The 22,123-nt window shown below is 44.1% G+C and overlaps 2 protein-coding genes across 6 annotated transcripts in view; both read left to right on the forward strand.

The window, feature by feature from the left end:
* Nucleotides 1-22,123, forward strand: part of RABGAP1 (RAB GTPase activating protein 1) — a 72,766-nt gene that overhangs the window by 26,450 nt on the left and 24,193 nt on the right. For all 5 annotated transcript variants that reach the window (XM_064393760.1, XM_064393759.1, XM_064393758.1 and 2 more), the window contains 4 exons: nt 977-1,146; nt 3,697-3,871; nt 4,495-4,588; nt 7,327-7,477. In XM_064393760.1, the coding sequence (XP_064249830.1) occupies nt 977-1,146; nt 3,697-3,871; nt 4,495-4,588; nt 7,327-7,477 (590 nt within the window). The remainder of the gene's footprint in view (nt 1-976; nt 1,147-3,696; nt 3,872-4,494; nt 4,589-7,326; nt 7,478-22,123) is intronic.
* Nucleotides 7,501-16,360, forward strand: GPR21 (G protein-coupled receptor 21). The gene is made up of 2 exons (XM_064393780.1): nt 7,501-13,840; nt 14,207-16,360. Exon 2 carries the CDS (start codon nt 14,575-14,577, stop codon nt 15,619-15,621), a length of 1,047 nt encoding a protein of 348 aa, XP_064249850.1. The 5' UTR covers nt 7,501-13,840; nt 14,207-14,574; the 3' UTR covers nt 15,622-16,360.

The raw sequence follows: 22,123 nt of genomic DNA on the forward strand, positions 1-22,123 counted from the left end.
TTCCTAGTAGGAGGCTCTGCAGGTGTGGGGCAGGATGCAGGTGCTCTGGGCACCACTGGAGCTTTTCAAGAATCCCATTGACAATTGCACTAAATGGCTTTTGCAGGCACTTGCTTTGCTCAGTGTCTTGTGGTCAGTTCAAATTTTTCCAAACCCAAGTTTTTAATCAAACAGAAGGATTCCCATACCTGTGAAAATGTAAGCAAACCACTCCAACTGTCATCCAAAAATAGCTGATGTTGCATTGCTCTCTCAAGTCCTGAAAGAGAATGTCATTACTTCTTTTAAGATGTCAGCTGAATTATCATCTTTTCAGTCTCTTGTCACTGTTGTGTGCCAGAGGTTGGGAAGTTAATGGGAATTGACTGGGCAAAGTCATGAAAGTCAGCTGCTGGGCACAGTCTGGTGCTGGAGTGGATGCCATCCTGCCTGAAGGACACAATTCATCATTCCCTGCCAGAGATCTCATAGGTCACTGAGCCCTGTTGCCTCCTGTTGGAGCATCAGAGTGTGTAGTCAATTTTTGGAATGTCACAGCTGAGATGGTCTTAAATGCCTTTGATATCATGGTATTAAACACTTAAATAACTTCTAAAACCAAAAAAGAATTGAAGTGTAATTAGGCTGGATGGCAAGAGATCTGCACTGTGCAGTTGAGTGCACAGATCATCTGTAATGTTTAATGAAGGTTTTGGATACAATTTCAGTGGGATTTGAAAAAGCAGAATTTTTATTCTCTTTAACAAGATCATTTTCTTGGCTTGAAGGCTGCAGTTCTCTTACTCTCTGGTGGATAGTGCCTAGTGATCCAATTTCCCTATTTTGAAACTTGTAGGGTTTTGAGATGTTAAATTAGTTGGAAAATCGATTCTGAAAAGGAAGGTTTCCTTTGTTCTTCCACGTTACTGGGAAAGGGGTTATGGAATATTTCATTTGAAATGTTTCTTTTGACATTGTGGTTTCATTTTCTCTCTAGATAAAGTGTTGTTCATGACCACTGCTGTGGATTTGGTCATCACTGAGGTGCAGGAGCCCGTTCGGTTCATTCTGGAGACTAAAGTCAGAGTTTGCTCACCTAATGAGAGGCTGTTCTGGCCCTTCAGCAAACGGAGCTCAACTGAAAATTTTTTCTTAAAATTGAAACAGGTAATGTGTTAAAAAATAAAGAAATTAAATTGCCAGTTAATAGGCTGTTTCTCCCTATGATTGCTAAAACCTTTACTAATATAATATTCATAATGCAACATTTTCCTCTGGATTCCAAGAGGTTAAAGTAAATGCACTTCACTTTGAGAAAAGCTACCCTTTATTGTGCTGATTGTTGCTGGCTATCTGCAGTTCTCACAAAGAGCCTGAAATAGCTTTTTTGATAGCTTTGATGAGCCTGCGAAGTTACAGAGAGGCTTATGGATTTTCCAGCCAAACCACAGCAAGAAAAGGAACAGAGGATTTATCTGCAAACTGGGGCTATGCTGAGACTTGCTGCCATAAGGGTATAGAGGGATAATTGTGTACAATTAAGGATTAAGAGAAAAATAAGAAGTCCGTACTGTAATCTTGGTGACGTGGTATCTGATTGATCACTAAAGTTATTTTTTCATGCAAATTTAACATTTATTTTGAAGTTTTTTTAGATGAGCAAACATCCATGAAATTCCAAAGGAAATTATTTTTTGTCAAAGTCTGTTTTCCCCTTCTACAGGATTCACACATACCCCAAGTTTGCCCTGGGGGAAGAAAATCCAAGCAACCACAAAAAATCCCTAGAACTTGTTAAAAAATTTTACTGTTTTTTCCAACTTATTTTTTTTACCCATCTCCTAAAAATGGAAGCGTTATTTCTGTCCAGGATATTCCTAATAACAGTACAAGGCAATAACTAAATCTCAAAATAAGGCTGGTAAGTTGAAGGTCCAAGTCACTGAAGAGATCATGTACTTGAAATAGCTGCTATTCTTCTGCTCTAGAAATTATTGTTCTGAAATGAAAGTCCTGTTTAAAGAACTGGAAATGTGTAAAAGCAAAGAACAATGTGGATGTACGTGCTCTCTCAAGGCTTAGCAATTTTGGGTGCAGCCCAAAGAGAAAGCAGTGTTGGAGTCCTAATTTCTTGATAAGTGTTCTTATTTAAAGAGGTTTTGAGTTAAGCAAGAGGCTTTTCTTCATTGTTTTTACACTTGCCTTTAAGTGCTAGCAAAGAATGGCATCTGGGTAGTAACAAAGATGAAGTTCACCAAGGATTCTTTTTCTGTGTAAAGAAAAACCCCTTTCCTTCAAAGTTTAAGGTAGAAAAATTCTTCATGGATGTGCTCAGCCTTTTTATTTAGAATATTTTTGAGGTGGAGGATGTAGAGGCTGTTGGGTTATAAATATTCTACAGCCTCCAAAAGGTGCCTTTTCTGTTTGGCAGTTTAAAGGAAGCTTATCTTACTGAGCTAATTCTGGATCTTTTGTCTTACCAAATTCACAGACATTGTGACTTATCTTGGCCAATTCTCTTTTTCCACAGACACTGTCAGGTTATCCAACTTCCAGTGTTTACTAATGGAAGATTATCAAAACTCGTAGTGGAAGCAACAAATATAGAATGTTCTGCCTGATAAGCTTGGAAGGGAAACCTGTTTCTGTGGAGTCATGATTAGCCTATTAAAAGTACAGCTGTGTAGAATTGGCTTATCTTACTTTGGCAGTGTTTCTTTATGTGGAAATGGTGAAAGCAGAGGGATTTTATTTGCTCCGATTGCATTTAGTGATTTAGTCATTTTTAGTTTTGATGTATTTCTCTTCATTTTTAATGCTCCAAAGAATAAAATTGAGCACTGGGAGCTTAGTGTGGAGTATAATTATAAATCTTATTTCCCTCTTTTCTTCACCTTCTCTTTTCTGCTATTTTTATTCATTTAGGGAAAAAAGATTCTAAGTCCTTAAAATGTATTAAAATTTTAGAACTGCTTCACAAAGAAAAATCCTTCTTTAAAGGAAAGGAAGGTACCAAAGGATTGAAAATTATGGGGAAACAGGGTCACAGAGTAGACTTTGGGACTCAGCAATTTGTGTTCCTGCAGCAATGTATACACAGAGTTGGAAGCTTTGCTAAAGGCCATTGCCATGGGAAAATCATGGTTTGGTTTGGAAGGGACCTTAAAGTTCATCTCATCTTGTTCAAATAAATATGAACAAATTTTTAAGACTTCTTTTAACACCATCAGTATCCCCAAAAACCTTTTCTATTTTAGCTCATTTTATAAATTCTCTTTGAAGAAGAATTTGACATAATTTTAAAGTTTTCGCTTTCAATTTTCCACTACTGTTTAAATAAAGGGAAAGTTGCTGCATATTGAGGAACCTTCATCTCTTAGACCACAGAAGCATTTATAGCTTTAAAAATCAGAGCATTTGTGTCCAGTTCTTTGATGGCTGGAAAGATGAGCTCCCTGTGGATGGCAGATCCAAGTGACACTTGTGCCTGTGGCAGACACTGTGCCATTGGGTGCAGCACACTCCCAGCACGTTTCAGGGCATCAGAAGCACTGACAGCCTGCACCTTGCATTGAGTGTGTTCCAGGTGTGAGCATTCCTCACTGGACAATGGGATGGAAGTTGTTCCTCAGCTCTCCTGTTGTGGAAAGAGGAGGCAGAGCCTTGGGGATCTGGCATTTGTGTAGCTTCCTCAGTGAAATGAGCCTTGTTTCCTAGATAAAGCAGAAGGACAGGAAGAACAACTCGGACACTCTGTATGAGGTTGTGTGCCTGGAAAGTGAGTCAGAGAGGGAGAGAAGGAAAACCACAGCCAGCCCCTCTCTGCGCCTGCCCCAGTCGGGCTCGCAGGGCTCCATGATCCCATCTCCTCCAGAGGATGATGAAGAGGAAGGTAAGAAGCTCCTGTGCTTTGTGGACTTCTAGAAAGGGCAGTTGGTGAATAATGTGGTTATTAAATATTTAGGATCCTTTCCAGTCAGAATCTGCCTGCTTCAGGGGGTCTTTCCTCCTGGAGTACTGCAAGATTCCATACCCAGTGTCCTGGCATTCCTGGTCAACCTCTCCCTCGTCTCCACTTCAGTGTCCCTGCTTTTCTCAGCCCAGGCCTCCTGTGTGGTGTATTTGGGACAATGTGAAAAAGGGCTCCTAGAAATGGGGGATGATCATACAGCTTCTGGCCCTCCCTGAGCAGCTGTGAGCAGGTTTGAGAGCAGAAGGGAGAAGCTGGTGTTACTTGGAAGTGTCAGCAGGCAGTGTTGTAGTGGAGAGTCAGACACCTGGCAGAGATGAGGCTGTACCAGGACCTGCCCGGCTTGGAACTTCATGCATTTTCAAGAACTTCTGCTTTTAAAAAATTCTTTAAAGCAAGCCATGACCATTCTGAGTATAGAAACATCTGGCCTTACATCTGGCATTACAGAGATGAAATGGAGAGAACTTGGGTTTCTGCTTTTCCACTGTTCCTGCTGGCCTTCCATGTGGCCTTGGCTGAAGTGTCTTCTGTTCTCTTGGCAGACAATGATGAACCACTCTTAAGTGGTTCTGGAGATGTTTCCAAAGAGTGTGCAGAAAAAATTCTTGAAACGTGGGGAGAGCTGCTGTCCAAGTGGTAAGTGGCAAAATCACATTCTGAAAATTACAATTCTGAATATTCTCATTCTGTTTGCTCCTTCTGCTTGGAGTTTTTATTTACAGAGGCCATTTGATATAAGATTAATTTGGATTTAGTTCTCTGTCAATCCCCACAACAACCCTTATTCTCTGACTTGATGTTTTCTGATTTCTTTAGAGGGTGTTATAAATATTTTAATTTTTGAGTGCGTGCTTAATGTATAGCAATTCACTTATGCTGTGTCTTTAGTTGGTTCTGTCTTAAAATTCTACTTGTCTTCAGGTTCCTTGGGATTTTGTTACAGGAAAACCTAAACCAAGTACTATAAAGAAAATGCAGCTCTTGCTTTGTCTGTTTTGCAGAGATCACTTCCATTCCTCTTTGTAATTCTGACTGGGTTCACAGCCAATTTTTCCTGCAGCTGTCATATCTTAGTGACTGTAGCTTAGGAAATGGGAGCTTTGGACTTGGATAGAGAAGATGTTTTTCCTCCCTTATCTAAAGGAAGGCTCCAGAGCCTGCCAAGAAGGAAGTACATGAGCTCTGCTGTTTTTCCCTGGAAAATGTCAGTGTACAAGAAGAGTGTTTCTTGACAGTCCAATTACTAATGCAACACAATCCTCCTTGGATGAGGGATTTTTTTATTCATCTTGAAGTAGCCTGAGCAGTTCCAAAGTGATGCTGATTGTTGTAAAATTCAGGGGTTTTGTTAGGTTTTATTTTTTCCCCACGAAGGGGGGTGATGGGCAGCATGAGGCTGAGCACAGACAGGCTTCATTTTGACTCTGGCTTTAATTGTGGCCTTTGGCTTCCTGAAGTCAGGGAGAGCAGGGCAAGGGCTGCACAGCAGGTCAGAGGTTGATGGGGTATTGGATCTAAGTAGGACAGCAGAGAGTGGAGTCAGTCATGCAGCCTAGATGAGAAAAAGTATTGATGTGACCCCTTAGACAGGAATCTCTTTAAATTAAGATTATAACAGTTTAGTCTTTTCTGCAGTTATTGCTTATTTGAATAAGTAGTTTTCCTTCCACTTTGGTTTTGCACTAAGTGGACACATTTGTAAGAGGGGAAGGCTGTGGTAAAATGATACATGATCCCTTTTCCCTCGCCTAGATTTGGAGAAACAGCTTTCCCAGATGAGCTCTCTGCATCTGCTGCTGTGAGAAAGTTTCTTTCAACTTGAATTTTTTTGTAATTCTTCCAAGGGCTTGGAGATAATTAAGCCACCTGACTCCCACTGGAAATGTTTTGGCAGCTCTAAGAGGATATGAAATGCTTCTGTGCTAATGCTGGCAACAGCTTTAATATGTGTTAAAGGGCTTTCCTTCTTAACTAAAAACGTGTATTTGGAAGCAATGATCCTCCAGCTTTTAACATAAGAGGATTGAAAACCATAAAAATCACACTTCAGGTAGTTTCATGGTAGTTTTTTAGAATTGTATAATTAGATTTGTATAGTAATTAAATATTTGGTATTTTGTGATACCAAAGAATATTTGGCTGATGTTTCATAACTGCTGAGTCACACAATTTTCTCATTTCAAAAATAGTTGGGAAGAATCTAGTAGTGTGTAGCCTTTAGTCTACAGCCTTCATGACTGTATTCATTGGAACTGCTGTTGTCCTTCCTCTGATGTAAGATTAAGGCAAAGCAGTTTTATAGACCTTTACAGAAACATTGAGTATTTTGTATATAGGAAGTATTTTATAGAAATATACTTACATATTATAAAAGCATAATAAGTAAATGCCTATAATGTATGTCTATAGGTGTAACTATATATTGATATAAATGTAACTACTATATAAATATTATTTTTATTTTAGTCAATTTCTTTTGGAGAAAGCACAATGAAGGAGAACATGACGGTCCTGGGTTCTGTGCAATAAATAGTGATTTAAATGTCTGCCTTGTTAGTCTCTAGATTATTGTGTCAGAACACTGTAGACTGGAGAAGGGCCATAGGGAGTCCCAGTCTGTGTAGAATTATTATCCACATATCTGTTAGATTGTTACAAATGTTAATAAATGCCAGTTTACTAAGAACATTAGGCAGTTGGTGTGACACAAGTTCATTTTTCTGCCTAGCTTTGTCTGTCAGTTCTCTTGATCATTTTATCCAGAACTTTGTTTTTTGGTAACTGCTGCAAAATATTAATTCCTATGATTTAAGACATGTGTCTTTTGGGGATTTTTATATATAAGCCACAATGAGCTGTTCATGCTGTAAGTGCATAAATTATACGTAGGTTCAGTTTTTACACCTTGCAGTGCTGCAGCTGAGGAGCTGTCAGTGGTGGCACTGGAAGGAGTGTTCAGCTGGGGCTGGCTGGAGCAGCAGAGGCTGCTCTGATGCAGGGATGCAGTTACAGAACCACGAGAGGTGAATCCCAGAGCTCTCACTCACTCCTCTGTCCCTCCTCCCTGCGAAGGTCACCTCCTGCTGGCAGACTTCTGCAAACTGCTCATTTTGGGGTAGTTGGAACTTGGAATTTACAGGCTGTGACCTCTGTCCTCTAGCATTTAGTGGAGTGTTTTGGTTTGTTGAATGTTATATGTACATAAATTCAATGGCAGTCGAGAAAATAGTTTGGGAAGTAGTTCTCCAAATTGTATTTATTATTCATGACTTGAATGTCACGTGGAGTTCTGGAGTGGCTGGCAGTCGTGCTGTGTGTGGTGTCCAGCTGGGTTTCTGTGTTGGTGGGCAGTAACTGAGCCCTCCCCTGTGCAGGCACCTGAACCTGAGCGTGCGGCCCAAGACGCTGTCGGCGCTGGTGCGGAGCGGCGTCCCCGAGGCGCTGCGGGGCGAGGTGTGGCAGCTGCTGGCAGGGTGTCACAACAACGACCACCTCGTGGAGAAGTACAGGATCCTCATCACAAAGGTACCGTGCCTTTTTCTGCTTTCCCCCTGCCATTTCTTAGAGAGTGGGAATGCAGTGGCTTCAAGCGTGCTCTTGCCTGAGGGTCCCTGAGTGTACCTGAATGCATCAAGGAGTGACTGTGATTCAGTCTTCCCACAAAAACCCTGGCAGAGAGCTGCTGGTGGCATTACACTGCTTTCCTTTCATAGTCCTGTTTCACTCAGAGTTCTGAGTTTGTAAAAAATAAATATCCTATTAATTGCTTTCATAACGGACAGATTAATTTTCTTTGCTTGTTTGGCTTTTCTTTATGGAAGTTGAATTTTGTTGTGTTGTCTCAGCGTTTATGCTAAAAATCCAACACTAGAAATTACAGCCTTTTTTGGCAGAAAGAAAACAGAACAATGTGGATGTTTTTGCATTGGACAGCAGTTTTGTGATTTCTCATCTTGAATGCTGAGCCCAGTAAGGTAGGAAAAGGATATAAGAATTGTATGTACAGACATCACTCAATGGTTCTCAAAGTTCAAGTAACAAATGGGTCACAAAATGAAATGTCACCTTCTTATCCAGAAAATGGATGTGTTAATTTGGATTTGACCATTATCTGTATAGCTACATTGGATTTAATTGCTTTCATCAAACATGCAAGTGTAGAAGGACTGTATTAGAAATTATTAATGATACAGCTTTAGTACAAATATTACAGAAATTAATTATTCACCAGTTAAAAAGCAAAACAAGTGAATCAGCCTTTGTATCTCTATATTTTGATGGCACAGGTTCACAAGGAGCAATTAAAGACCTTAGTTCGAGGGCAGGAGGGCTTCTGAAATTAAACTCAGTTTCTGCTGGAGTCATGCAGCAAGGATCCTACATAATGTGAATGAATCATGTTAAATCAGCTAAAAATGCTCTGTATATGAAAATAAGTATTTTCAGATAATTGGTGAATATAGAAAAAACTTGATCCAAATTCCTTAATACTGGTTTATGCATTGTAGAGCTGTAACATGGATTTTAGGGTGAATAAATCATATAAGTAATGTGGAGGTTGAGTGCTCTGGCAAGGAGTGATCACAGCTATCCTGTTGTGTTATTTTAATTGCCTGGTGAGTAGCTGTCAGCCTCACTTGTTTCTCTGTTTCAGTGTTTTGGTATCAGAATGCAAAAGATGATGTCTTTGTGGCACAGTTGGTGACACGTTCTGCTACTATCTTTGTCAGCTGGAAGGGGATAGTGTAACATTTCATTTTTAAACCTGTGAAACCTTTCCACTCATTTTCATTTGGCTGAGACAAAGAAAGTAACCTGCATCTTGTGTTGGAAGCATCTCTGGAGTCCAAGTGTGAGGAGAGTGGGCTGGCCCTGCACTGTGCTCTGCTGAAAAGCCCTGGCTATGCCTGCAGTGGTCGTTCAGCACAGAAACTAATTAAGGAATTAGAGAGAATGGGTCCTGAGGGGCTGTTCTCAGGCCCTGCTGTGGGCTCATGGGGTCTGTGGTACATCAGCAGCACGCTGCCACAGCCAGCTCAAGCAAATGAAAATGACATTTCCTTAATCTGGAGGTGCCATATCAGCCCAGTGCCATCCATGGCTGTTTTGTTGTGACTTAAAATATGGAAACAGGCCAGGACTGTTCCTGTAGAAGGGACAGAGGTTGGTGTTTGAGAACAGAAATGTGTGCTTGGTTCACAGGGGAATTGGGATTTCTTCAGTCTGCAGGCAGTGGAAGAGGTGCAAGGTTTTAAATAGGGTTCTCTCAGTGGCTGTGTGGAGGTACTGAAGAGGAGAAAAGGCAAAAAATGCAAGGAGTGTTTGGGAGGCTGAGGAGAATATGAATTCAAGGCCCAGCAATATAATATTTGCAGACCCTTTGCACGTAGTCCATGCCAAGAGTATAATAAAGCTGGGCTGCACTTTGGCCTTAAATTTTTTTTCATGCTTTTCTTAGGCATGAAATGTGATAATTTTGGAGTTCTAATGTGACTAATTCTTACTGCTCTTAAAATAGCAGCTCAGTTACAGTCAGTATGCAGCAATGTATAGGAGTAAATGTTCCTGGGAAAAAAATTGCTAATTATATGAAGACAAGGGTCCATTATATTACATTGCTTTCCCATCTTTGTAATGCTTTGCCATGTTTTGCATGTCTCTAATGGCAATTCTTCTCTGGCAAGCCTGCAGTTATTTGCTTTACCATGCCTTGAAGGGGGTTTATGTGACAATGACTGCTGTGCTGTAGTGCAGGAGCACAAGGAGTCCATGTACAACCTGTGCCCTGGAATGTGAGCAGGAGATGCAGGGAAGCTGTGCTCATAATGCAGTGCCCCTTCTCTCTGCATGTTGCCCTCTATTCCTGTAGCTGCATTTGATTTCTGCCAGGCTTTTCCTGACCCCATGCAGCAGCACAGTCCCAAATTAATAAGGGTCTGTGTTGACAGCTGCTTCATCACCTTCTGGCCTGTTTCAGAGATATTTTTCCTCTTGTGCACAGAATGTTGGATGCAGTACCCCAGTATTTCTTCTGGTGGTTGCTTTCCTGGGCAAGTTCGGGTAACCTCTGGTTTTTTCCTTTCCTTTGCAAATTAATTGCTGAAAGAACAGTTTTTGTTCACTGAGTGGCTACTGAAGGATTGAAAAGGAAATGTCTCCTGTTGTGTTGTACCATTCAGGAGAGCTGTGTCTAGCTCTCCTCTTGAATATGACTTAAAAATGGCATTGAAATTGTGTTTCAAGGTGTGCTCGTTGTGTTCCAGTCATCATGACAGCATATATTAATTATTTGCTCTGGTTTTCTTTGCCACACACTGGCTGGGGTTTTGTTCTCTGCGCTTTGTTATTGCGGGAAGGTTGAAGTTTCACCATCATGGTGCTTCCACAAATTACTTTTGAGAATTTGCACACCATCTGTGTGCAATAACAAAGCTTTTAGCAGCTCCAGACTGCCATGCTGGTGGTGGGGAGTGTGGATGACAGCCAGCCCAGTGAATTAAGGTCATGTCCCTACTGGGGACAGAAAGCAAGCTCTGGGTAAAGCAATCTGGACAATCCCTGGGAAGGGCATCTGCTCCTGGTAGCACTTTGGCATCACAGTTAGGGCTGGTAATCTTCAGGCTTCCAGCCACTGAAAGGTAGCAGAAGACACATGGGGACCCACTCCAGGTGTTAACAGACACCTGCAGGAACAATACCCATGTTCTGGACAGGCATAGGTGGATGGGAAGTGTTGTTGAGTAGAAAAATGTAAAGTGAACCAGACAGGCTAAAAAAGACAAATAATCATGATACAAACAAAGAGAATGAGACAACAGCCACAACAGACAAATTTTAGAAAGGATTAATACAGCTACTGAATCTGTCAACGGAGATGTTCTTTATAATATCAGCATTAAAAATCTGACATTTACAATATTGAGGAGAAAATAAAAAGCTTTTGGATATAGGTCTGTGTGGGAGGAAGTAATGTTGAAAGGAAGAAGCCATGAACTGTTGTACCAGATAAATACACTATATTAAGAAAATTACAACGTGAGAGGGACATCTTGTGGCACAAATAAAATAAAAAGTAATAGTCCAGTGTCAGGAGGAGTATCCTGGAATGTTACTCTGGGGTCACCATTTCTGGGAGAAATCCCAGGCCTGGTAGATTAATTTGTTCCAGTCTTTCTTACAGCAGGATTCCTGCTACCCACTTTCTCATCTTCCCACCTTTTTGTCTCCAAGAGATGAGGATTATAGAACACAGACGTTCTACCAAATATACTTGTCTGTCTTGCTGCAAATGATGCTAGTTTTTAATGAAGAAATAGATTAAAATGTCACTACTGTTATTTGACTGAATGTGTTGTCATCGGTAGCATAAAATGTGACAGAACCTTAGCTGTGGGTGGCTAACACTTATTTTCTACTTGTATCACAATCATATTTCCATATGTTCCTATAAATTAAAAAGAATACATTGAATTTTCAGGAGGGCAGAGGGCCATGACTGTACAATCAGCTGAAATGGAACCTGCCATGCATCTGTGCATCACAGTGTACGATGACGTAGCCTTGTCAGTGTGCCTGAACCTCGAGATTCCTCGTTTGATTAGTTTTGATCACGTGGTGATAAAAGTTTAATTATCTTTTACAAGCAGCAGTTTTCCCAGGAGTTGTCATTGTAACTTTGAATAATTTCTGGAGTATTTTCCACTGCCTTAGATGAGGTGGTGCTGTGTGGTGTACAGTGGGAGAAGTCTGTACACCACAGCAGTATTTTCAGTCTCACAGACCTCAGCCCCAGGTTTTGGTGTCTTTAGGAGAGGTTCTGGTGCTGTGCTGGTGGTGCCCCCACCAGAGAGCTGGGGGCAGGCACTGTACCCCTCTTACCTTCCAGGGGCACTTGGCTTCACCTGCTGGGCTGGCTGCAGGTGCAGGCACAGGAGGAGGTGCAGCTCTTGCTGGTTTGGGTGTTTTCAGCTGGCAGGAGTGAGCTGGCAGGAGCACTGAGTGGAGTCATTGCTCTGAGCTTTGGAGAAACAATAGAATGTCAGTTAAAGGGAAAAACAGACGTGGCTCTTCTACAGAAATACCTCGGCTCTAAGGGCGTTAAGCTTTTCATAAAAACCTGAACACTGGGGAGTTTTTGATTTCATGGTCCATCTTCTGTTTAAAAATTGCAGCAACCAGATGTCCTTTTGGTTGGGCCCAGTATTTCCATTGCTACCTTGTTTTTGTGGATCTGATTAGGAAGTTCAGTGTAACATACTTTTTCATGGGGCTGTTTATAAGGTGTCTATTCATGCCCAAGGATCCAGAAATCAATCGGTATGTAAATCATTCTCTGCTTTGGAAAGATAGGAGATCATTTCTCCAGCAGTAATTCAATCATAGTTTGTTTTTTGTAAATACACAATACCCTGGCCTAAATTTATTTCAAAGTTTATGTTTCCTAGCTACAGTTCTAGTACTTCAGTTGCCATGAGTAGAAACACCATAAATTTAAAAAAAAAAAAAAAGTGGACAATAGTAAAGAGATCTTTTTTGGGTTAAAGATAGGGCAGAACCCCCAAGTTTTTGTTTTCAGGCATTTGTACAAGACTAACTAAAAATCTGCCAAGTCATGCTGTTGTCCAGCACAGATTTTTGGCCACCACAAGTGTATCATGAAATGTTTCTTGTACTTACTGGTCAGCTGAAAACCTGAGAGTTGTGGCTCAGTTGCTTTGACATCTGTGGCCACAATTAATTTCCCATTGGGTATTCCGCAGAATGACCAATGTTTAGCTTAGGTTAACCAAAACCTTGGGTTTGTTGGTATTGGTTGAATTCAGAGTGTGGACATAAGCTTGTAAGGATGCCAGTCACACACTTTGATGTCTGACTGAATGATTTTGATTGTTGAAGAACTTCACTCCGGTTTTTTACTGGTTTGATCCATTCAAATACAAATTCCTGTAGCAAGGGCTTGCCCAGAGTGGTGGCAGTGGAGCAGCCTGGTGTCAGGGGCAGAGAATGAGCTCCTGCATGCCTGGGAACAAACAATAAACCAGAGCTGTACCTTGTTATGCCTCTCTGCCTTCAAAGAGGTTTTTCTGGTTAAATAGTGAGATGGTATTAACTTAGGGTGTGAATACAAGTTTAAGCGCTGTGCTGTGAATCTCTCACGTCTTTGCTGGCTGGAATGTCGCTGGGTTTTGTGCTTTGGTGTCCGATGTCAGGCACGGCGATGCCTTTGCGTTCTGTGTGTGTCTCTGTATGGAGGGAGGTGCCTGCCTACCTGGAGCAGCATCTGGATTAATGGTGGGACATCGTTCTCAGCTTCGCCCTTGGTTTCAGGGCAGTGTGTTCCTGCGAGCAACACACAGCACACCTAGGAAAGGCACGTTCATTCCAGAACAGGTATTTCGCCAAAAGAGCTGCGATGGAAAAGCCTTTAAGTGACGACGAACCGCGTGAATCCAGGGCGGTGATGGACGGCTGGCGCTCGCCGTGCAGGGTGCGGGAGGAGGAGCGGGCTGCGCTGGGTGTGTGTCCCTGCGGCACCGCCGGCGCCGGGACCCGCGTGCGCTGCCGGGGGCGGCGGGGTCGCGCCGGGTGAGGCTCCCAGCGGCACCGGCCGCCCGTGGATCCGCCTCGCCCAGCGCCCCCGGAGCGCCCAGCCGCCTTGCCGAGGCTGCGGCCGGCGCTGCCCGGCTCCCTGCGCGCTGGGGCGGGCGGGCGGGGGCCGGGGCTGCGGCCCCGCTCCCCGCCGGGTCCCCGCCGCGCCGCGCCCTCCCCCGCGCTCCCGCCGCCTCCCTCCCCTTCCTCCCGCCTCCCCGCCCCCGGCTCCGCATCGCCGCGGCCGGAGCGCACGCCGCCCGCCCGAGGATGCTCCGCGCTTTTGTTCCCCCGCCGCAGGTAGGGCCGGGGCGGCGGGGCCGGGCTGGCCCCGGGCCGGGCGGGGGGCGGCAGGGCGGCGGCGGGGCCGGGGCGGCGGCGGCGGGGCCCGGAGAGGCGGCGAACAAAAGCGCCGTGCAAAATGGAGCCAGCGGAGAAGGGCTGGACCCCCGCCCTCCCCGCCGCGCATCCCCCCGCCCGGCTGCCGGGGCTCCGGGGAGGCGGCATCGCCTCCCGCTGCCGCCGGCGGGGCGTGGGGCGGGAGCGGGGCTGGAGCCGGGGCCGACGGGGAGCGCTGAGCAGGGCGTGGGGAAGGAGGGGAGCGGCGGAGGTGGCAGCGCGGGGGAGAGGCGGTTCTGTAAAACACTTTCCCCTTCTCTCTGTCAGCCTTTGGGAGGACTCTCGTCCTGAGTCGGTGGAGGTTCCTCTCCCTCTTCCCCCAGCCCCTCATCCCCCCTCGGCGCGGCAGCCCACCCAGGAGGGCATCAGTATCAGCCCTCTCCGGTGCGCCGGGGAAGTTGCTGACATGCCTGCCGCTGGGTCCCGGTGCAGCGGCAGCGGCGGGGAGCCGGATTTAAAGGGGAGTTGTGCTGCAGACAATGCACAGCAGCAGCATCTGGAGCAGCCCTGGGGACTGGAGCTCCGGTTTTGACATTGCTGCACACACAGCACCAGCCGCAATGACAGCAGCTGCCTGGAGTGGCTGCAGGCAGCAGGCAGGAGCATGAAGTAGAGAGATCACTGCAGTGCTCAAGATGAACTCCTCTTTGGTTGGCAACCAGAGTGGCCGGCCCTTCTGTCTCCTGGCCATTAGCTATTTGGAGACCATCAATTTTTGCCTCCTGGAAGTGGTTATTATTGTGTTCCTCATGGTGCTGATTATTTCGGGCAACATTATTGTTATATTTGTCTTTCACTGTGCACCTCTGCTGAACCACCACACCACCAGCTACTTCATCCAGACTATGGCGTATGCTGACCTCCTGGTGGGCGTGAGCTGTCTGGTGCCTTCTTTGTCTCTGCTGCACTATCCTATTGTTTTAAGTGAGTCCTTGGTTTGCCAAATCTTTGGTTATGTGGTATCAGTGCTGAAGAGCGTCTCCATGGCCTCCCTGGCCTGCATCAGCATTGACAGATACATTGCCATCACGAAGCCCCTGACCTACAACACGCTGGTTACCCCGTGGAGGCTGCGGATCTGCATATTGACCATTTGGCTCTACTCCTGCCTGGTCTTCTTACCCTCCTTTCACTGGGGAAAGCCTGGATACCATGGGGACGTGTTCCAGTGGTGCGCCAATTCCTGGAACACCGATGCCTACTTCACCCTCTTCATTGTGGTGATGCTCTACGCCCCGGCCGCCTTCATCGTCTGCTTCACCTACTTCAACATCTTCCGCATCTGCCAGCAGCACACCAAGGAGATCAACGAGCGGCGCGTGCGCTTCAGCTCGCAGGACGGGGAGGCTGGGGAGGCCCAGCCCTGCCCGGACAAGCGCTACGCCATGGTCCTCTTCCGCATCACCAGCGTCTTCTACATCCTCTGGTTGCCCTACATCATCTATTTCCTGCTGGAGAGCTCCAATGTCTACAGTAACCGCGTGGCGTCCTTCTTGACCACTTGGCTTGCCATTAGCAATAGTTTCTGCAACTGTGTCATTTACAGTCTCTCCAACAGTGTCTTTCAGAAGGGGCTGAAGCGTCTCTCGGGGGCCATCTGTGCCTCGTGTGCTAGACAGAGGGTAGCTAAGGACTCCTCTACCTCTAGGAGCAAAAGATCTTCCAATGGATGTCATGTCTAGGACGCCTGTCAGCTGGACTGGGAAGTGCAGGGACAATTGCGTAGATTGCAAAATAACTTAGATACGATTTTAAGATACCCAGATTTGCAAAAAGGTTTCTGAGAAATGCTGCTGACATAGAAGGATCAGGAGCACATAGCGTTGTGGTTTCACTTTAAAAAATGATTGCTGTGGAGGAGGCTGTGGAGTTTCACCTCCACATTCGTTTTAAAGAATAAAGCTGTATCTTGACACTTACCTCTCCAGCTGGTGTGACTGAATGGAGTGGGTGTCTGAGAGCTTCGGCAAAATGTAGTCTTTCTTACAGCTTTACTGGGTTCTTTGGAGATTCGTGCTTCACATGTAAATGATAGATCTGAAGTGGAAATGTCACAGTCTATGGTATATTACAGGGATTTTTTTAATATATGCCAAAGTATATTGACACAATGTTCCAGCGTCAGAACAGAAGGGGCCAAACAATTTGTTTTCCAGTGCTACCTAGACAGGACTTGTAGAACAGGAGTGCACAATGTGAACATTGCAGTGTGAACTCTGTTAAGGAGCCGTGAGTGCAGCCGTGTGGTCTGGGCAGTACTCCTAGGGCTGGTCTGGCTCCCGTGCCCTCCCTGGTAGGATGCATGTTTGGATCCGAGTGCGGCATCTGCGTTTTCCTGTTTGTTGTGGAGTAAGAGGAAAAACTTGGATCAGACCAAATTTAGCAGTTAAATAAAATGTGTTTTGATAAGCTAAGAGAAAATACGTGTTGCTTTATGATACCAGAGTTGTGGCAGCCACTCAAGGATGATGCCAACATGTGAAAATTGTTCTCAAACCAGTGGAGAAATGCTGCGGGTTTGTATGTGGAAATTTTCTCAAGAACAACTTTAAAAATAACATGTCCCCATTTTTTTTTTTTAATCTAAATTCTTCTGATATTTTACATACTGGAACTTAAGGGGAAAGGAAAGAAAACAATTGTCTTCTAAACAGCTAAGGGAACTATGTTGTAAATTTAACTGTAGTATTTGAGTTATTCATAAGTGCACAGAGCTAAATCAGAGACATTTTTCTTTAGCCTTCATGGGATTAAAGATGGTTCAAATATAGCAGGAGCTAAATCCTGTTGGCAAAAGCATATCTAACTGGTCAGACAAAGGCAATATCTGAGGAACCAAATCTCATTGACCACAGCTTGTTCAAGCTAGCCTAGATGAAATGTTTTGAGTACTGTCATGCTGTTTAGAAGGCAGAACGGCCCTCAAATTGTTGAGTTTTTCCTAAAGAATATCCTTGTCTTTTTACTATTCTGTTTTGGAAATGAAAGTGAACCAAGTATTCCTGTAGTGGTGGATTGCAGCGTCACCCTGTCCCTGGTGCAGGGCTGTCCCTCTGTCTGTCCTGCTCTGAGAGCAGGTTGTGCCCCCGACCATCTGCCCTCTGTGCCCCTCCTTGTGCTTCCCGTCACTGCCTTGGGCTGCTGAGTGGGGAATTCCCTGAGCTCCTCTGGTACAGCTGGTGTGCTCTTAGTCACAGTGGGAATGAAAAAAGATAGGGAAAATAATGTGGTATTTTTAGAATTGGGGTAATTCTCTTGGCCAAAGGCAAGGCTTTGTTTTTGTTAAATCATTTCAAGTCTGTGTTGTTCTAGATCAAGATCATATTTTTAATACTCTGCCCTGTCCCTCCTACAAGCTCCCCCCTCCTCTCTGCTGTGCTGAGCCCTGGCCTCTCCTCTCTATGCCTTGCCCTGGAGGATAGCAGCTTCTCTCTGCCCCATCACATGCCAGGATTGCTACAGCCCAGCCCTGCTGCCCATCCACATTTGCTCCAGTGCAGTCTCATGGGGCTGCCAGTGAGGAAATGGGGAAGGAGAGAGAGAGCAGCAGGATGAAGCATTCCTGGCATGGCATGTATTTGTCAGCACTCAGTCTGGTACACTTGAGTTCCTCTCTGGATGTGTGTGTACCTGTTCAGGGGAGGATGGGGCAGAGCCCCTGCTGCTGCTGCCTCCTTCTCTTGGAGGGCCCTGGGGCAAAGCATTTAAGTGGCATCTTGATCAGCTTCCAGCTATTTCATCCATAGTCAGTCCAAACCTCTCAAGATAAACATCCTCTTCAGTTCATCTGAAATTTTAAGAGCACAGGTTGTCTAAACCCTGCTGCTTTCAGGCCACCATTTCTTGCCCTGTAGTAAAGAGCAGCGAGGGGCTTGTGCTGGGTCCCCCAGGCACAGGGAGCCCCAGCCCGGGGGGCTTTGCTTGGCACAGCCCTTCAGTGGGAATTCTGGTTGGACACAGCCAGGGGGGAGCTCAGGCCTGGAGTGACTCACTTGCAGGAGAAGTGGGATAATAAGCTCCTGCTCATCCTGGCTGGTTGTCTGGGGCGCTCTGTGGGTGTGATGGCAAAGGTGGGCTTTGGGGAACAATTCAAGGGCTTTAGTCACTAATGTCACAGTGTGTGTGTGTGGTATTTTTGGAACAGCCTCTCAGGTAAACTCCCCATAGCCTTTCTCTGACTCTTCACCTTATCTAACATTTCCAAGTCTTTGAAATGATGCAGTGTGTCACTGAAATAGCATTTGATTGAACTTAATAGAAGAGAAGAATCTGCCGGGGCCTCAACCCTAGAAATGGCAGCTTCAGGTTTAAGTGGAAGCTGCAAAGAAAAGATTTTTGCTTTTAGGGTTTTTTTATGGCTAAATAGAAGGTTTAAATAGGAGCATTGTGTGCTGGTTTTTGAAAATGTTGAAAGTTTTTGAAACTGGTAAGGGGTCTAAATCTTGGCATAGAGATTTAACTGGAGCTGAAGCAGTTGCTCCTTCAGCCCTGAGCCTGGAATTGCACTTGGAGCGTGGTGGCTGATCCAGATGCAGATGCATTCTTGCAGCTGTTGCTGCTTTGCAGCAAAGGTTCAGTTCTAACATTCCCGACAGCCAGGCTGTTTTCAGTTGCCTTACTCATCTCCAAGTCTTCCTCAGCTCAGACATTTCCTGTAAGAGGTGAAAATCAGAGTCTGGAAGTCTCCAAGTGATAAGGATGGAGAGGAGTTGCAGCCAGTTGATGCATTCAAGTTTCATCCACTGTACAGACACTTTTAGTGTTGCCTCATTAGTTTGGTATTAGTGTCAAATAATTCTCTTTTTGTCTGTGTTAATTTATTGATATTTTAAAATTTTAAATTACATTTTTTCTCTCTTAATTTAATGTTGATGTGGTATGTGTAGTATGTGTTTAGGTGTTTTAAATATTTATAGCATTTGAGTCTGTTGTCTTCAGTGAAATTGCAGGGGGTGGATTCTGTTCACTGTGCCAATGGTGGGAAAAATAATTTTGGCAAACCTGCCTTTGTTTCTCAGCAGTGCATTGAACACCTTTGGTCCTGCACCCAGCGCAGGCACAGGGCCCTTCCCATCACACTCCCTGCTAGGAATGGTCAGGCAGCAAGTTTTACAGCTGGATCATTTTCAGCCTCCACATATGAAATGAATCCACCTCTGGCTCTGTTTGTGTCTGGGTGCTTTGGAAATCAGTGGTGAGAGCATTGCTCAGATAAATGCCACGCTGAGGAGAGGACAGAAATCAGATTGCATCTTCATAAAAATGGGGCTGGGATATGATTAAATGAACTAATTTTGAAGTTCCATCTCAGACTATAAATTTATTTTTTATTAGAGTTATCTGCCTCACTTTTAAATTAAGCTGCTGGAAGGTTCAATTTGCAAGATGCAATTCAGTGGCTTTTTTTAGTGCCATGGGAAGGATTTCTATACTCACAGCTTCTCAGAAGATGGTAATTTGCTTCATGTAGAAGTCCTTTTTATTTTTTTTTAAGAAAAAAAATATTACTGGAAGTTTAGGTTGTGATTATGTTGTCATTTTCCAAATATACTGGGAAAATAGCTGTGAAATATTATTTTTTTATTATCTCAATCAAGGGACAGTATTTTTAAACTCAACAGAAATCTTCTGTGTCGAACAAAAGTTTTGCTATTATCTACTGTTATTTTTTTTATTAAATGTTACCAGTTTCTACAGTCTTTATTTGTTGTTGGGGAGTTTGTTTTTAAGCTTTTTATCACTCAGAAATACGTTTCTGTTACTTGGGATTCTGACATTCAGTGTCAGAGTGCCAAGGGGCAGTTTTGGATATTTGTCACAAGGCTTTGACAGGAAGAAGGGGGTACAAAGTACCAAGGCACAGAGAATTGCAGGAGACAGAGAATTCCCAATGGCATTGCTCCCTCCCTCTCATGTAAACACTGGATGTGTGAGAACCCTAAATTTCAGTTTGTCTCTTCTGAAAAAAGACACTTCCAAGGCCTGGATGTGATAGGAGGTGGAAACATTCAGTGTGCAAATGCAGCATGGAGATTTTTGCTATTTATCGTGGTGTTCCCACGTGCTGTGATTATCAAGGCAGTAACTCCATGAGTCAGGAAGTCTGAAATATTTCAGTCTGATCTTACTTCACAACGGGTTTGAAGTTGACAGAACTTCTAAGTCAGGTTGGTGCTTTAAAAAATATTCCTTAGGAGGCTTTATGTGAGCACAGGAATCTGCCTTCAGACTGTACAAACAAAAGACCCTTCTAAACATTTTCCAATTCATCTGTTTTAGATCATTTAATGAGAGGAGGTGGAGGGTTTGGAAGGCTTTTTTGTTGTTGTTGTTTTAGCACATGTTTGGTTCTGAGTTTTTGAAGCACCTGCTGAAACTTTTGCCTGACTTGGCCCTTATTTTATTGCTTGGTTTAGAAATGTTTCTTCTTCCCTTCCATGACTTTGCAAAATATAGCACATCCTTCCCGTGGTGTCATTCAAGATAAAATTCAGATTTTAATCCAAGTTTATGCAAATGTTATCTTTAATATTCCCTGTACAGTGAGTGCTGTTGTGTGTGTGGGGCTGTGGTCAGGCCAAAGGATGCTGCAGCTGGTCAGGTTTTACAGCTTGTCTCCATCAAAGCAAACAGCCCCTCTTTTGGGCTGGTGGGACAATGTCCCATTTTCAGTGCAGAGAAATGTGTTCTGCCTTCTGAGCTGGTGTCTTATTCCAGTTGGTGTTTCCATTATTGCCTGTGCTTGCAGAGGTGCTGCTTCCAAAGATGTTTCTGCACATAAGCAAAGGCATTTAATACTAAAGTTATGTTTTTGGAAGGGGATAGGTCTTCAGAACAAAAATGTAGTATGTGTAGGACCAGGTGCTGTTGTGTTCAGAGAAAGAAACTGAAAGTTGTGGCCGATGGGAACAAAGAGAGGAAACCTGCTGGAGCGGGGTCAAAACAATGGAGTATTTCATGTGGGTCTTTTTCTTTACAATACACACTTTTAAAAACAGAGTTTTACCTTCTTGCTTTGGCTTTGCTGCTCCCTGGAGGCAGCTCCTCTGAGCCTGGGGTCCCCCACACCCAGCCCAGAGGGATTCCCTGCAGACCTGGGGTGATGATCAGCCCCTCGTTTGAGTTCAGGTCACGTCAGTCCGTGTCACTGTCCTGTGTGTGAGGTGTTCCACCCACAGGGAGTTAATCTGATGGGATACACTTTGTTTGGTCAGCTTTTCAGTTTTTCCCCTGTGACATTGTTTTCTAGCCAGGTGAAATGTTTGTTTATGGAGGCAGCTTCCCTGAGCTGATGGCAGGATGTGCAGGCTCTGCTCCAGGAGAGCCCAGGAGGCAGCAGCTCCCCGTGGGACAGACCTCATGGAGGGTTGGTAACCAGTGGCTTTATTGGCTGAGAAGTTGTAGAAGTGCTGAGTGGGTGCACGTTGCATTAGATGATGTTTAGAGCAGGGGTTTAGAGAGACACCCATTGGAAGGAGGGACTGGGGAAGGCTCCACCTGCCTGTGTGTGAGGCTGGGACAGAGCAGGCACTCCTGACTTTCTGTCCCAACTTCCATTTATGAATTTGTAAAGTGAGGATAGCAATTTTGTAATTCAAAGCTTTGGCTTCTTTCTGATGGTCGTTACTGGAGATCCTTCTGTTAAAAGGTGAAGTAAATTTGAGTGGCTCCTCATAAAGATGAACTCAAATCTTGCTGTGCATATGCGAGTCATTCTCAGTGTTACACAGACCACGTGAAGCAAGCAATCAAATGCTTAATAAACCAAGTCATTACTTTTATGGTAAATTGAAAAAAGTTCTTCTGGGATTTCAACTGTAAATGAATCCTTGAAAATCAATAATTAGATTAGTAAAGGATGACGTTTTAATATGCTGGCAGGAATATAGAGGGATTTGTCAGGGGAAGCAAAACCAGACTTTGCACTAAAGTGGCTTAAGTATATTTATAGTGCTAGTGATTCTGTGTGTGTGTGTGGGATCTTTGGACTATTTTAATATAATGTAAGGCTTTGAGCTTTAGCGAACTCAAGTTGCTCGTTTTATGAAGTTACATTAGTACCACACTGTGAAGTATTTTTAAATATTAGCATTACTGAATATGAAAAGTATTTCATAAAAACATTTTTTAAAACGTTTTCTGTAGATGCTGTCGAATGAATTGATGTTTAGTGTACAAAGAAAT

This window comes from Passer domesticus, chromosome 18 (genome assembly GCF_036417665.1).
Source record: "Passer domesticus isolate bPasDom1 chromosome 18, bPasDom1.hap1, whole genome shotgun sequence".
NCBI lineage: Eukaryota > Metazoa > Chordata > Aves > Passeriformes > Passeridae > Passer > Passer domesticus.